Source organism: Melospiza georgiana, chromosome 16 (assembly GCF_028018845.1).
Source record: "Melospiza georgiana isolate bMelGeo1 chromosome 16, bMelGeo1.pri, whole genome shotgun sequence".
NCBI classification, from domain to species: Eukaryota; Metazoa; Chordata; class Aves; order Passeriformes; family Passerellidae; genus Melospiza; species Melospiza georgiana.
The window spans coordinates 1779465-1794695 of NC_080445.1; the positions used below are offsets into that span (position 1 = coordinate 1779465).

The 15231-nt window shown below is 50.9% G+C and overlaps 1 protein-coding gene across 3 annotated transcripts in view; it reads right to left on the reverse strand.

Moving 5' to 3' along the window:
- LMF1 (lipase maturation factor 1) overlaps window positions 1-15231 on the reverse strand; it is a 137020-nt gene that overhangs the window by 71696 nt on the left and 50093 nt on the right. For all 3 annotated transcript variants that reach the window (XM_058035552.1, XM_058035554.1, XM_058035553.1), the window contains one exon: window positions 10249-10314. In XM_058035552.1, coding sequence (XP_057891535.1) covers window positions 10249-10314 — 66 coding nt within the window. The remainder of the gene's footprint in view (window positions 1-10248; window positions 10315-15231) is intronic.

Genomic DNA, 15231 nt, shown 5'->3' on the forward strand with positions numbered 1-15231 from the left:
GGTGTGTTCCAGCAGAGGGACCCACCATGGCAGTGGGACATCCAGTCTTGTCCTGCTGAGGCCAGAAAAGCCCTTCCACTGACACTGAGAGGGAACAGGAATGATCTGATCCTTGGAAAACACAGATCAGTGAATTCCTGGGCAGGAGGAAGAGAAATGCCATTTTTAATAGAGATATTTCCACGATCTTGGCAAGGGCAGCAAGTCACAATCCCTATTTTCCGTGTAAATTGGTCAAGAGGGAAAAGCCTCTGGAGAGAGCTTGGAGGAGTCAAAGATTTTCCCCTGGAATGGGGAATGACAGCAGGGTTAGGAAAAAGTTTCATTTCTTTGTCTTGAGCTATCTGGAGGCAGACTAGAAAACTTGCTTATAAAATTCCATAACTAGAAATCCCAGGAAGTGGAAGAAATTGGTCTGAAAATGGGAATACTCCTAAGGCTGGGAAGAGAAACCAATGTGAGTCCACACAGGGATTTCTTAGACTCAAAATAATTTAAAAACCCAAATTAAAAAAAAAAAACAAAACAAAACCAGGAAAGGGTGTCCTGTTTTAAGCTGGTGGGAAAAGGCTCCCTCCTCTTCTATGTGAATTTTATCCCCAGAGTGGCTGGGTTTTGTTGCAGCACAAATGACATCATACAGGAGATGACTGGATGGCTCCACACACGATTTTACTGATCTGGGGAGTTTTTAGGCCTGAAAGAGCTAATCCACCCTGAGATCCCTCCCATCTTTTCTGGAGAATGCATTCCAAAAACGATAAGCAAATTATCTGACATTATATCTAATTACAGAAGCTCCTAATTACACATCCCTGTTTGGAGGCAGCGGAGCAATCGCTGCGCTTCCCAGAACAGCAATTCCTGCAGTGCACAGTAAATCAGCTTGTGCTTGCCACTGATTTGAAACTTTAACCTATAAATTAAATTAATAAGAGACAAAGGCTTCTTTTGTGCATTCGCAAGCCTGTAGGATTTTAGAAATAATAGGACTGGAAAGTGATTTATATTCCAAGATTAAAGGTCAGTTTGGCGCACACGACTTTGGAGCAAAACACCACGGCAGAGACTTCAAATTAACTCATTCCTGCACCTCCCAGCCCCGGATTGTTCTTTTTCCAGAGCTACAAGGGCTTGCTGTGAGAGCTGGAGTACTCAGAAGATGGAAAAAAACTGGAGAAATGTGGAATTCTTGCTGATCTCTGGGAAGGAAGGGGACATGCCTGGGAATTGGCTCAGGCCATCTGAGCTGATCACTGCAGTGGCACAACCTGTGAGCTGCACTTCCAGTCAATGTATATCCAACATGGAGAGGCTGAAACCACAGGGAATTGTATGGAGAAATATGGGAATTGTGTGGCAGAAATCACCTGGAAATTGGAGCCAGGCAAATAAAGGGAAGGGCTCAGATAAAAAACTAAGTTTTAAAGTTCTGCCCATGGTGGGATTTTCTCCTGGCCTGGCTCTGTTTTATTCTGGGGGAATAAAAATTCCAGCTGAGCTTAAAACCTTTGATGAACAACAGAAAATATTATCATGGAATGGTTTGGGCTGGAAGGGGCCTCAAATTCATCCATTTGCAACCCCAACACTTTCCACTATCCCAGGCTGTTCCAAGCTCCAGCCAGCCTCGCCTTGGACACTTCCAAGGATGGGACAGCCACAAATTCTCTGAAATCTGTGCCAGGAATGTTACCCAGAGAACCGGGATTGGTCATCACATTTACTCCCAAAAGAAAATCCCCCCAAAAAAAAAAAAGACTGGAGGAGGAAAAGGAAGGATGTGCACCCCTGCCCACCACTGGGAATGCAGCTCCTCCAGCAGAACTGAGGCAAGGGACCTGGGATGGGGGAAAATTCCCTACAAACACTGAGAAAGGTGGCAATGGATGGGAAAAACGACTTTCCTTAAACTGCACCTGCTGAGGAGGAGACCAGGAAAGAGACAATTTAATATCTCTAAAGAGATTATCTAATGTCCCTAAGTGCCAAGAAGAATGAGGGGAAATGACTCTACTCCTACTCATGGGGCTTAGTTCTGTCCATTGGGAGAATCCAGAGGTGGATCTAGAGGTTCTCCTTGGGAGAAACAGGATGAGGGCTCTGGGCAAGGTCTTGGAGGTCCCAAGGCTCCAGACTGGAGGATGAGGACCAAGACACCTTTGTAGACATCAAGGAGCTGCCAACGCCACCCAAGGAGGCCCCTGGGCCTTTCTGCTCCTTAAAGCACCAGGAAAACCAGAGCTGGTAAAAAGCCCTTCCCTGAGAGGGCGGGGAGATCCCAGATTCCCAGAGAAGCTGTGGCTGCCCCTGGAAGTGTCCAAGGCCAGGTTGGAGCACCCTGGGATGGTGGAAGGGGTTTGGAACTGAATGGGCTTTAAGGTCACTTCCAACCCAAACCATTCCATGTTACTTCTAATGCTCTTCTGCCACCTCCCCCTCTCGTTTTTCCCTTTCAGAAAGCATCGAAATTTGTCACCTTCCTTCTCTTTGCGCATTTCTTAAAACGCCCCATTAACAGGCTCAGAAATCCATCATTTAAATAATTACCAGAGCCTTGCTTGTGTTATCTTCTGAGCTGCCAAACCCCCTGGGCCCTGCAGTTCCAGGAGCAGTGCACTATTCCCCACGGGCTGGGAGCTCAGGGATGTGATGGGATCCAACATTCCAACCCCTGGAGGAGCCCAGGGAGCACAGGAGCCACTGCAGGGGCAGAGCTGCTGTGAGGATTAATCTGATTAGGATTGGATCAGACCAAATGCATGGAGGGGGGAGGAAAAAGGAATATTTAAGGGAAGTGAGGAGGGTCCTGGGTGGTCTGCAAACGAGTTGGGAACAGTGGGAGAGTGTGAGGAAGAGATGAAATCCAATAGGTGTACAGGAAGCTTTCACCAGGCTTAAAACAAATCCGTAAGAAAAACAGCAAAGAATCCAGGAAGAGGAATTGTGTTACTGCTGGAAAGGGGATTGGCATATTCCCAATGCAGGGTGACTGACAGCTCTGCTGCTGATCCCACACCCCAAACCCTCCCCACACAAACATCCCCGGGGGGAAATGTCCATGAAACCTTCCCTGGTTTATCCTGGCATTGCTGGGAATTGTGGAGAGCTGAGGGAACCCGGGGCAGGTGGCACCCACCTGCTCCAGGGGCAAAGGGGGGAGCCCAGAAGGTGGTTTGGGGTAAATACAGATGCTCTTGGTGAAGAATCACGGGGAGAAAAGCAGATCTGAAGTTCAGCAAAGAGAGAAATGAAATCCTGCCCAAATCCTGGTGCTCTACTGCCCGTGGAAGTCGTGTCTGGGTGGGATCATCACTGGAACTTACAAATAACTTGGAATTCTGGAATGGTTTGGCTTGGAAGGGACCTTAAAGCTCCTCCAATGCCACCCCTGCCATGGCAGGGGCACCTTCCACTGTCCCAGGGTGCTCCAGTCTGGCCTGGGACACTCCAAGGATGCAGGGGCAGCCACAGCTTCTCAGAGAATTCCATCCCAGCTCCTCCTGACCCTCACAGCCAGGAATTTCATCCCAATACCCATCTAACTCTGCCCTCTGGCAGTGAGCAGCCATGCCCCGTGCCCTGGTAGTCAATGTAGAAGTTCCTGCATGACTCTCCTTTGGGGAGTTTCTCCCTCCATCCCATCTCCTCCAGCAGGGCGTGGCCTCCTCAATCTGGAGAATCTGGGGCTGTTTTCTGATGCTGATTGGCAGCTCCACCTTTAATTTTGATAATTCCATGACCAGACACTCCTCCCCCTTTCTCCTGAACTCCCTGCCAGGATCCTGGTCCCCCTGGCCACAGAACTGATGCTGATTTTGGGGTGTTGGGACTCCACTTCCCACCTGTGTGCTGCATTCAGACCACGAGGCAGATCCTGCTCCAGCCCTGCCTGCCAGCAAAGCCCTGCTCCCACCAGGACCTGCCTCTGGAAAGCTGCTTCCCCGCCTGCTCTGCTGGGAATAAAACATCCCCCAGCACATCCCTGCATCAATCTGCTTTCGTTCTGCCTCAGGCCAGGGCTGTAAATCACCTTCATCCTTCCAGCACATCCTGTGAGGGCACAAACCCCGGAATTCCTTCCCACTTTTTAAGCATGCCCTAACTGGGCATCACTGTCAGTGTTTATCATTCTGTCTCCTCAGACTGCAGCTCCACCAGGGTGGTTTCACTTCTGGGAGTTCAGGGCTCGGAGAGCTCAGCCCTCGTTTTCTGCAGCACTTCCAAACCCTGGGAATCCAGGGCTCCTTCCCAGAAGGGCTCAGCTGGAAGTGAATTCCCTGAATCTCTGCCAGCAAACCCAGCACGGCAGATCCTCCAAGCCAGGCCCAAACCCCACTCCCAAAGCATTTGCTCCCCGTTTTTTCAAGTGATGGGCACCTCCAGGAGAGCAGAGCCAGCCCAGCCTTGGGAATAACAAACCTTTCCAAACTGCACTCAAAGATCCCTTGAATCCATGTCAGAGACCTGGGACTCATCTGGAAAGCTCTCTGAGATCAAGCTCTCCTTGCAGAGCCCATACAAAGTCCAGACACAGCCTAATAAGCTTTTGATGTCCTGCTGACATTTATCTGCCAATATTATTGCTCCAAGCACTTACCCTATGATGGATCTCATTATTTCCTTGATCCCAGGCCAGCTCAGCCCTTGGCCCTTCCTCCAGCCTCATGGAACTCCCCAAAACCCAGCAGAGAGCCCCAAATCCTCAGCTTCCAAACCCCCCAGAGCAGCCCTTTGAGACATGGGAATAAAGACAAGTGGTTTTGCAATTCTGCCTCTGGAAAGGTCAGTTCTCAAAACTGCTGACCAAATGGGAAGGGAAAAAATAAACCAGCCGAGCACCACAGTGTTCTTCCTTTGGTATCAGTCACCTGGACTCAAAGAACAGTTTGCTTTCACCCCAGGAGATGGAAATAAATTGCATTTACAGCCCGCCATGGGCAGAGCTCTGTTCCCTCCTTGCTCTCCTGACCCAGAACTCATCAACAGCAGCTTTGGTTCCTGCACAGAGCTGTCCCATGAGGGCACAGATGGAGCACAGCTCATCTCCCTCCTGTTTTCATGGAAACACAGCTTCCAGAGGATGAATTTTCCTGTTCCAGGCTCCAAACCCCATGGTCAGTTCTCAGAAGTGGCCCTGAGCTCACCCTGAGCCCTGCAGAACCTCCACAAACCCTTCAAATCACTTCTGGGGAAATCTGGGAAATCTCCTCACATCCAGGCTGCCTCTTGTGCCAGATCAGACACAGCCCTGGGCTGGAACCAGCAAAATCCACCAGCAAACCCTCCAAGTTCACACCCTGAGCAAGGCAAGGAGTAGACACAAATTATTCTGCATTTCATTACATTTAGGAAGGAATCCTTCCCTCTGAGGGTGCTGAGGCCCTGGCACAGATCCAAGCACCGTAAATTTAGGATGCTCCATAAATATTTCATAATATAATTATTAACGTCACCAACAAAAAGGATCCCCAAAATTATTTACACGGTGACTTCCTTTAATAATTATTGTTTTCTGTTTCATTCAGCACCACTTCCCTCGTCTGAATTCGCAACTTTAGGATTTCCAGCACGAAATCTGAGCACCTGCTCTCCCTGCTAGGAACATTTTCCCTTCCAGCCATGCAAACTGTTGGAACGAAGCCCACCCCGAGCCATCCAGGCTCATAAAAGCAGCTCATTTTCTGATTCATCCCAACAGATTGCTAAATATTATTTACTTTTCGTTTCATAATGGCTCGGAAAAAAGCTGGATGAAAAGCTTAACGAGTTCTAATCCAGGGGAGAGGAGGGAGAAAAGGAATGAAGAGGCAGTTAAGGAGCAGTTTGAGCTTCCTTATCGCCCTTATCAGCCCAGCTATCAGTCAGCAAGGCCTAATTAGGCACAAAAGCCATTGTGCTCCATCCAGAGCTGCTCCAGGAGCTGGGGCTGGAGCTCTGCCTGACAGCCTCTGCTTGGAACAGCACTTCCACAGCAATTAGGGACAATTTGTCCCGTCAGGAGCGGCCTCTGTGGCTGAGCAGGGTCCTGGGGACAGAGTGAAGCAGCAGTGACACTTTTGGAGCTCAAATGGGGCTGGGATTCAGCAGAGTTCAGTGAAACCCTCCAGACTTTGCTGCTCTGTGGTGACCAACCCATCCTGAGCTCCTGCAGGGATGCAAATCCTGGATCTCACTTCAAGCTCTGACCAGGATTTGATGCTCCATGAGTGGGGTTTAGTTTTGCTTCCCCTTTATCCTTTTGCCTCAACATCAATTCAGGTTGGAAAGACCTTTAAGGAAATCAAGTCCAACCATTCCCAGCAGCACCAGAGTCACCACTGGCCCACATGCCCAAGTGCCACATCCACGTGGGTTTGGTCACCTCCAGCTGCATTTTCCCCAAGTGCTGCCAGGTGCCTGCAAAGGGGATAATTTACTGCAGCCACCCCATGCTCAGGATCACAAGGACAGCACTGAAGGGGTTTTTCATCCCAGGTTTTGCTGGGGGTGAAGCTGGATCCTTGGTGCTGTGGGAGAGCCAAGGAGCAGCAGCTTTGGGACAGGCCCAGCCCCACAGTGAGGGGAAACCCCAGTGAAAGTAAATGAGAGAGACACAGAAAAGGAGATTTAAAGCAAACAAGAGCTTTTTGGGTGTGCAAAATCTTATTTCATAAAGTCATGGAATTGTTAAAGTTAGAAAGTCCTTTGAGATCATCAACAACAGCAACACCAGCCATGCTCATCACCATGTCCTCAAGTGCCACATCCACGTGGGTTTTGGTCACCTCCAGGGATGGAAACTCCATCACTGCCGTGAGCAGCCCTTCCAATACCTGACCACCCTTTTAGGGAAGGAATTTTCCCTAATCTCCAATCTAAACTTTCCCTTAGGCCATTCCCTCTGCTCCTGTCCCTGTTCCCTGGGAGCACAGCCTGATGCCCCTGGCTGTCCCCTCCTGTCAGGGACTGTGCAGAGCCAAATATTCCCCTTGATCCCCCATTTCTCCAGGCTGAGCCCCTTCCTGGGGGTCCATTCCCCTCCCTGGCCAGGCTCCAGCCCCTCCATGTCCCCCTTTCCCTGGCCAGGTCCCTCAGGAGGGACCATGGCTGTGTCCAGCACTTGCCCTGGATTCGGTGCCCAGCAGGGCTCCTGCCCCAGCAGCTGCTCCCACAGCTGTTCCCTCCAGTTGGTGGCTGAATTTTCCAAGATATCTGTCTGGAATTAAAAAGCAGCAGCAGCAGTTTGGCAGCCAGCAGGAAAAATGCATCAGTGGATTGCATCCCACCCTGACACATCCATGCTGGGACAGGAGAGAGCAGACCATGCAGGACCTGCCCAGCCCAAAACCCCTGTGATTATCAGAACTGCTCTGCCAAAACCTCCACCAGCATCCAGAGGCTTCTTCTGGAGTGGTTTGGGTTGGAAATGTCCATGTTTGGTGTTCTGAGCTGCTCTGTGCCAGGAGATCTGGGCACAGGGGGCTCTGCAGGGATTTTCCAGCCTGGGATTTGCTCTGCTGTGCCTGTGCCAGGCTGCACTCCCAGATAAATCCTGGAACAAGGCAATGCTGAGGCCATGGGTGCTCCCCATCCCCATCCCAACCCTGGCTCAGACCTGGTGCCTCCTGAGGGAAAACTGCTTTTTCCTGGCATTCCTTGCAGGGCAAAGAGCCCTCCAACCACAGTGAAACAACAGCAACCCCAAAAAGGGATAAATAAACCCATGGATGGCAAATTCCAGGACTTCTCCTGCCAGGTGCCACCCAGGTGTGTCCATTTGGATGTGGTGATGTGGACACAGGAAGCTCCAGGACACCACAGGGATTGGGATCCCACAGCCTCTCCAAGTGCAACCCAGGTGCTCACCTTGGCCTGGACAGCACAGAAATCCAGGAGAAGGAGCTGAAATTCCCTGTTTGTGGTGTCTTGCCAAGCTGGGATAAGAGTTTGGGGCTCCTGGCACCCACAGGCACCATTAATCCTCAGCCCAGAGAGAACCCAGAATTGCTGGAGCCCATCTCCCCCTGAGGGACCCAGGAGGGTCAGGCTGGTAGGAAAATCCCCCTCCTGTGCCAAGCATGCCATTGCCCTCTCCAAATCTCACAGAGAGCTCCAGCAAGGCTGGGATGGAGGCCCTGCACACCAGAAGGGAAGGAGGAAGGGAAAATGTCCAATTTAACCATAACACCACTGGGCTGTCCCATCCACAGCTCCTGACAAAAGTGGAAATGTTCTTTTCCACGGGCAGAGCTGCAGGTCCTACTACAAATAAATAGTCCAGGCAGGGATGGAGGCCATGTGTTTCCATTAATTCTCTTGGCACAGGAGCCCATGTAGATCTTGGATGCAGCTCGTGCTGGAGCAGGAGAGCTGGGGTGGCCAACATACATCTCAGCACAACCCATCTGGCCCAAATCCATCCCCAGCCTGCTCCAATCCCCACTTTTATCATCCTAATTATGAGCAGATTCCCAGCTCCCTCCCTCCCTCTTCACTGCCCCCTTTTCTCCCTCCCTCTGGCAGGAATGAGCAGGTGAATCCCAGCTTTAGGAATTTTTGTTCCATTATTGCTGGTGGACAAAGTTTGGCCTCTTTCATTTTCCTTTTCTCGCAGCCTCTTTTGTGGGGATTAAAATAATTGATATTGATAACGAGATCTGCCCCCTGCCCCTGGTCCCAATTACTCGCACAGGCTGGGGATCCTGCCTTATGGATCTGACAGGAATGGTCTCAATTATCCCTCTGGGCTCCAGGACTGATGCTGGGATTGATTTGGGATTATTGGGGCTGATTGTTGTGGGTTGGGGTCAGTGCTGGAGCTGGCCCGGGCTGGCTCAGAGCTGCATTTTCCCCAAGTGCTGCCAGGTGCCTGCAAAAGGGGATAATTTACTGCAGCCACCCCATGCTCAGGATCACAAGGACAGCACTGAAGGGGTTTTTCATCCCAGGTTTTGCTGGGGGTGAAGCTGGATCCTTGGTGCTGTGGGAGAGCCAAGGAGCAGCAGCTTTGGGACAGGCCCAGCCCAACAGTGAGGGGAAACCCCAGTGAAGGTAAATGAGAGAGACACAGAAAAGGAAATTTAAAGCTGAGAAGGCAAACAAGAGCTTTTTGGGCGTGCAAAATCTTATTTCATAAAGTCATGGGATTGTTAAAGTTGGGAAAGTCCTTTGAGATCATCAACAACAGCAACACCAGCCATGCTCATCACCATGTCCTCAAGTGCCACATCCACGTGGGTTTTGGTCACCTCCAGGGATGGAAACTCCATCACTGCCCTGGGCAGCCCTTCCAATGCCTGACCACCCTTTTAGGGAAGGAATTTTCCCTAAATATCCAATCTAAACCTCCCTGGCCCAGCCTGAGGCCGTTCCCTCTGCTCCTGTCCCTGTTCCCTGGGAGCACAGCCCAACATCCCTGGCTGCCCATGGCTATCAGGGACTGTGCAGAGCCACAAATTCCTCCTGATCCCCCTTTTCTCCAGGCTGAGCCCCTTCCCAGCTCCTCCTCATCAGACTTGTATTCCCAAATATTTGATGGCCACAGATTCCAGGGCAGAGACATTATAACTGCAGTGGCTGTGAGGTGAATCCAGGGAAGGAAATATTCCTTCAGGATTATTCCCTTCACCAACCCAGAGCTTCTCACCCTGGGATCATCACTGGATGCAGCATTTTCCTTTTTACCACCATTTATATAAAACTCAAATGCAAAAACAGAGGTGAGGAGAGAAGAGGAGCCAATTTTGCCTCTGGAACCAGAGAGGAGACGAACCCAGAGCCAGCAAAAAGGCCCAATTTATAATCAAAATGCAACATAATCACTGCAACAGATGTCAAAAAGATAAACCCACAGAGTTCTGAACTGCCAAGGATCTGCTGTGCATGTTGGAGAGCACAGGGATGCTCTGATTCTGTCAGATGGCCACTTTTTGGGGGTGCAAGCAGGAACAGCACCACAAAAACCTCCTCTCTTCTCCTTTCCCTGCCCTGCAGCAGATTTACAGCGCAAGTTCTCAGAAAATCTCAGGTTTGCTCCTGGATCCACGATGGGGAGGGGAGGGAAGGAGAGAAATTGGTCTTTTAGGAGTGTGGTTGGGAAAAAACAGCATCACCCAGCTGGCACAGGGACATGGCCTGAGTGCCAGAGGCTGGGATAAAGAGGGAAAACACGGAGAGCTGCCTGGCAGGAGAGGAAAGGTTGGAGGAAATGATTTTACAAAAGAAAAGCAGACAAGAGGAATGAGGTTTTGTGCGCACATCACTCACCTCGTAGTGATAATCCATGCAAGTTAACTCTCTCCAGCAGCGATCTCCTCGGATTTTAATCAGCCCCTGAGGGAAAAAAAGGGCAAAAATATTGTCACAATTATTTTATTTTATTTTTTCTTTGTGTCTCAAGGTGCCAACTTCTGTGGTTAAACTGCAGGGGTTGAATGAGACCCACGGCACATCCACAGCCTGGGTCCAGTTGTGGTTCCCAAGGGAACACAATGGCTCTGACTCATTCCACTGCCTGGTTACTGAAAATCTGACATAAATCCTTGTGGAATATGCCAAATTCCCCTTCCAGGAAGAAGCCTCAGCCACAGCTGAGCCTTTGCTCAGGTCTGAGCAGCCCAGGGCTCCTGGCATCGCTCCCAGCATCCCTGGGAAGCAGCAATAGGAAAAACCAGGCTCTGTCCCTGGGCTAACACACAAAAGCCAACAAGATTCACAATTTGAACATCCAAACCCAACAGCTTCCCTCGGGCAAAGCCACCTTTGCTGCCTGTGGAAAAGGGAGCAGAGCCACCGAGCTGGGGATGGGGACACAGAGCAGGAATGGGGGCACAGAGATGCAATTAAAATAATTAGAGAGACAAAAGAGGAGCAGGGGAAGGAAGCTGCCAGCCCCAAACACAGCTGGCTGCAGTGCTGACAGCTCTGCCCCACCTCAGGTTAGAGGCTGGGCCAGCAGGTATCCCCTGCCCCGGGACCTCAGAACAACGAGAGGGGACATTTCCAAATCACCGGGTCCATTCCAGGGCAGGCAGCAATATTGGGATTGAATTTCTCTGCCTCGGAGATGAAGAGCAGAAAGGAATCAGTGGGCCAGAGCAGGAAGGACACCTGGGCAGGGATGGGCTGGAGCAGGAAGCCGAGCAATCACGGCTGGCTTTGATGTCCGGGAGAGGTCCCTGATTAGGATCACAATATCCCAAATTGAGGAAAGCTTCACTAGTCAAAAGGCCGAAGCAGCTCTGTCATCTGCATACAATTAGGGGGTATTTGCCTGCCTCTGACATTGCCCTGATTGTGATGGTCTTGCCTTCCCCAGGAGGAAAACCCTGGGAGATTCTGGGAGCATCCTGAGGCTTCCTGGCATTTGCAGCAGGGAAGGGATCAGTGACCTTCCAGAGACAAAATCTGAGCTCAGAGGAGATTCCAGCATTTATGAATTCCATCTAAATGCCCAGAATTGGAACAGGTTGGAAGAGACCACAGTGGCTCCTCTGCTCCAACCTCCCTGCTCACGTTAAAACAAATCTTCACTTGCAGCATTAAATAAAGTTTAACACATTTGCAGCTCAGAATAAATTCAAAATTCCAATTAAAGACCCTCCAAAACTGTCCAGACCTTGGAAATATCCAGGAATATCCAGTCCCCAGGGCTGCATATCTGTCTGTCTGTCTGACAGCTGAAAGCACAGGGCAGAGCAGAGTTTCTGAACTCCTGCCTGGCAGAAAAGGGATGCAAAGCGAGATCACCCAGGATTTCAAGGATGGCAAAGCAGTTCTGTCTCCAGGGATTTACTCAGCAAGTAAATCTGAAGCAGGGACAAGACACCCTGACTGTCAGCAGCCACTCCATCCTCCCCTCCCCAGGCTGTCCTGCCCTCCCAGCTTTTCTAAAATTACAGGATCTGGTGATAGCATCTCCCAGGATGTGCTGCAGCTCCAGCCCTGGCAGGGCCAGCACACACTGAGGAAGCTCTGTGCAGGAATGCTGCAATATTAAAACAGGACAGTTATCTTGATGACCTTCCCTCCTCCTCCCTTCCCCGGGCTGTTATCAAGCTCTATTATCCAGCAGGGATAATTAAAACTCCAATTAAAACAAGGATGGGGAAAAGCAGCGCTCTGAAAATCCTGATTTTCCCTGCAATGACTCACTCAGGCAGTTCATCCCTTTTTGTTTACTAGAAAGCTTTCAAACAGGAAAGTCTTCATATCAAAGATGTTTTGCAGCATAAAAAACTCCCACTCTCATCATGAAGGGGCTTCAAGTCAGCTTTACCCCGAGCTGTCTTCGAGGCCCCTTCACTCCCACACCGGCACCTGAGTTTTCCAGCTTTCCCAAGGATTTGGACCAAGAAATTGCACAGAAAAACCTCTGTGTGCTGAGGCTGCAGCTCTGCTGAGGAGAGGCAGGAAAGGAGCAGGAGAATCACAGAACCCTCGAGCTGCTGAGGCTGGGGAAGATCTCCGAGCACCAAGGCAGCTCTGCCCATCCCGGGGCTGCTGGAAATCGGGAAGTTTTCAGGAATACAAATTAAATCCGAGCTCAAGGCAAGCGACCAGGTGGCCAAGTGAACCAGCAGAGGCCCCTTCACCTCTGTGGCCTCGCTCTGAGTCCAGGATTATTAAATTCCCACTGCTGGTGGTGGCTGCAGGGACACGGGGTCGGGCACTGGTGGCACTCCTCGGGATAATGAGAGCTCCTGGCCTGGGGAGGGGAACTGGGGTCCCTGTCACAGGAATTTACAGCAGGAGCAGTAGAAAATGTTGCCCCTGGATTGAATTAAGGTCCAGAATGAATTATGGGCTCAATTCCTCCTGCCCTGCCAGGTTTGGTCCCTGCAGGGCATGGCCAAGGAGCACGGGGCAGGCTAGATGCAGCACCTGCTTGGACCTGGAAAAGCCCAAACTCCCCTAATTAATTAAAGGCAATTAAATCCAGCAGCATTTCTCACAGGGCAAGGAAAATTAGAGTTAGGTTTTTTTTTTTTTTAGATTTACCTTAATGGTGGATAATAAAATCCCTGGCTTTAATCACTTTGCCCCCACACCAGCTCTGCTCTGAATATGAAATAAAACATTCCCAAAGCAGGGGAAATGTTCCCATATTTACAGGATGCCAGCAAACAGGATCCAGGGGGATCCATCAGAGATCCAGGAGGATCCAGCCCCCACCTGAGGGGAGGGAAGGGCTCAGCTCCAACACCAAATCCCCAAATCCTGCCCTTCCATCCTCCCCTGATGGCTGTGCCCAACTGTGCCCCTTCCAGCCTGCTGTACTTGGGTGATTCAAAGCAAAAAAAAAGCCAGAATAATTAAAATGTCATTCAAGCCCTAAGCCCATATGAGTCACTGTTCCAAAAAATATCTGAAAAATTCCTTCAGGAGTGGGGGATAATTATATTCCTCCCTATCTATTGATTTTTCTCTACAATGCAGATGTCAGATTTTCCACGGCTTTTTTTTTTCCTTTTTCTCCTTTTTTTTTTTTTTCTTTTTTTTCCTTTTTTCCCTGGAGTGAGTGTCAAGGAGGAACAAAGCACTTCTTTGAGACTTTTTCAGCCCAAAATTAATTCTGAAAAAAATGGTACAGACAGGCCAATAGCACGGGAAGCTGAGCAAAAGCTTGGTGACTCAAGCTATGTCTGCAAAATTCCCTATTGATCCCAGCTCCAGAGGGAAGGGTGGGGAATGGGGCACCCACGTTACAAATTTAGAGTCAATTTAAAGACCTTCCTGTGTCTTTGCTGTAGAAAAGATGGGCAAAAACCCACCCAAAGTTCCCAACTAAATTCTAGATTTTCATTTTGCTCCTGCTATAAATAAGGGAAGCTTCCAGGGAAAATCCCAGCTCCGTGCACTTCCCACCTCTGCTACCCACAGGAAAAGTGGTTTCACCATCTCTGTGAAAGCCAAACCCTCACCAGGGTATTCTGAGACAAATTTAGACCCCAGTGTGTGGGAGAGGAAGGAGCTTCCCAAGGTGACATCTAAAAATAAAACCATTTCAGGATTATAGGCTGGGCTGGAAGAGGCTCCTGGAGAACCTAAATCTGAGGAATCCAATGAGACCAACTTCAGCCGGGGGTCTGAACCCCCTCAGAGCCCCAGACCTTCCCCATCTCCCTCCCTGCTGATGGGTCAGGGTCTATGGTACAGGAAAGATGAGCTGGATCCCAGGTGCTCTGCTCTGCAGGGAATGTCCCACAGGGAACAGGTGACACGGGTACAGCCTCTGCTGTGACAGCAGCGAGCCAAAGGTGAGCACCAGAGCAGCACCTGATGTTCCCACCAACCTCACTGAACTCAGGTTCCCGCTGCTCCTGCCATGAGAGAGGAATAACGGGATGCTCCATGCCTGGAGGGGTTTGAGGCCAGGCTGGATGGGCTGGGAGCAGTCTGGGATGGTGGGAGGTGTCCCTGCCCACGGCAGGATGGGCTTTAGGGCCTGTTCCAACCCAAACCACCCCATGGTTTACAATTCCTCAGCCAGGGAAGGACAGCTGTGTGCTCCTCAGCTGGTTCTGCTCTGCACCTTGCCCAGCCCTGCTCAGCTGCAAGCCTGGCACCTCCACACCATCCTGAGAACGTTGTGAGTGTCCAAGGCCAGGCTGGATGGAGCTGGGAGTAACCTGGGACAGCAGGAGGTGTCCCTGGCCACGAGGGACCTTTCCGGGATCCTGCCATGATCCAGGTGAGCAAACCCCACCGGCCTGCTGCCTGCTGCACACAGGGGCTCTGAGTGGCCCCAGGAGCTCAGGAGAACCTGCAGGAGCTCAGGAGAACCTGAAAGAGCACAGGAGAACCTGCCCAGAGCCAAGCCAGAGCCACCACAACCACAAAGCCCCGCACGGGCGGAAACCTCGCAGGAGAACTCCCTGGGGCTGACTTTGCCTCCTTTGATTTGCTGCTGTTTCCCTCCATCAAATCCCCCCAGAAGCCCCTCCGAGAAGCCCCCAGCAGCATCTGGGGGGCTCTGGTGGCAGCGCTGGGTGAAAGGGATCCTGCAAAACCCTTGGCACCGGCGGCTCCTGCCTCTTCCAGCCACCAAGGAACAACAAGTCCCGCTGCCAAGGGCTATTACAGACGAATGGAGAGAGATCAGAGGCACAAAGGAGGTTGCTAAGGAGTCAAGTGTGGGATCCCTGCAGAGAGGAGGAGGCTGCAGCTGGGACGGCAAAGGTCAGAACATTGCAGACATCATTTTCCAAAAATTCCCATGAAGGGCCGGCGCGGGAGCCGGGAGCTGGC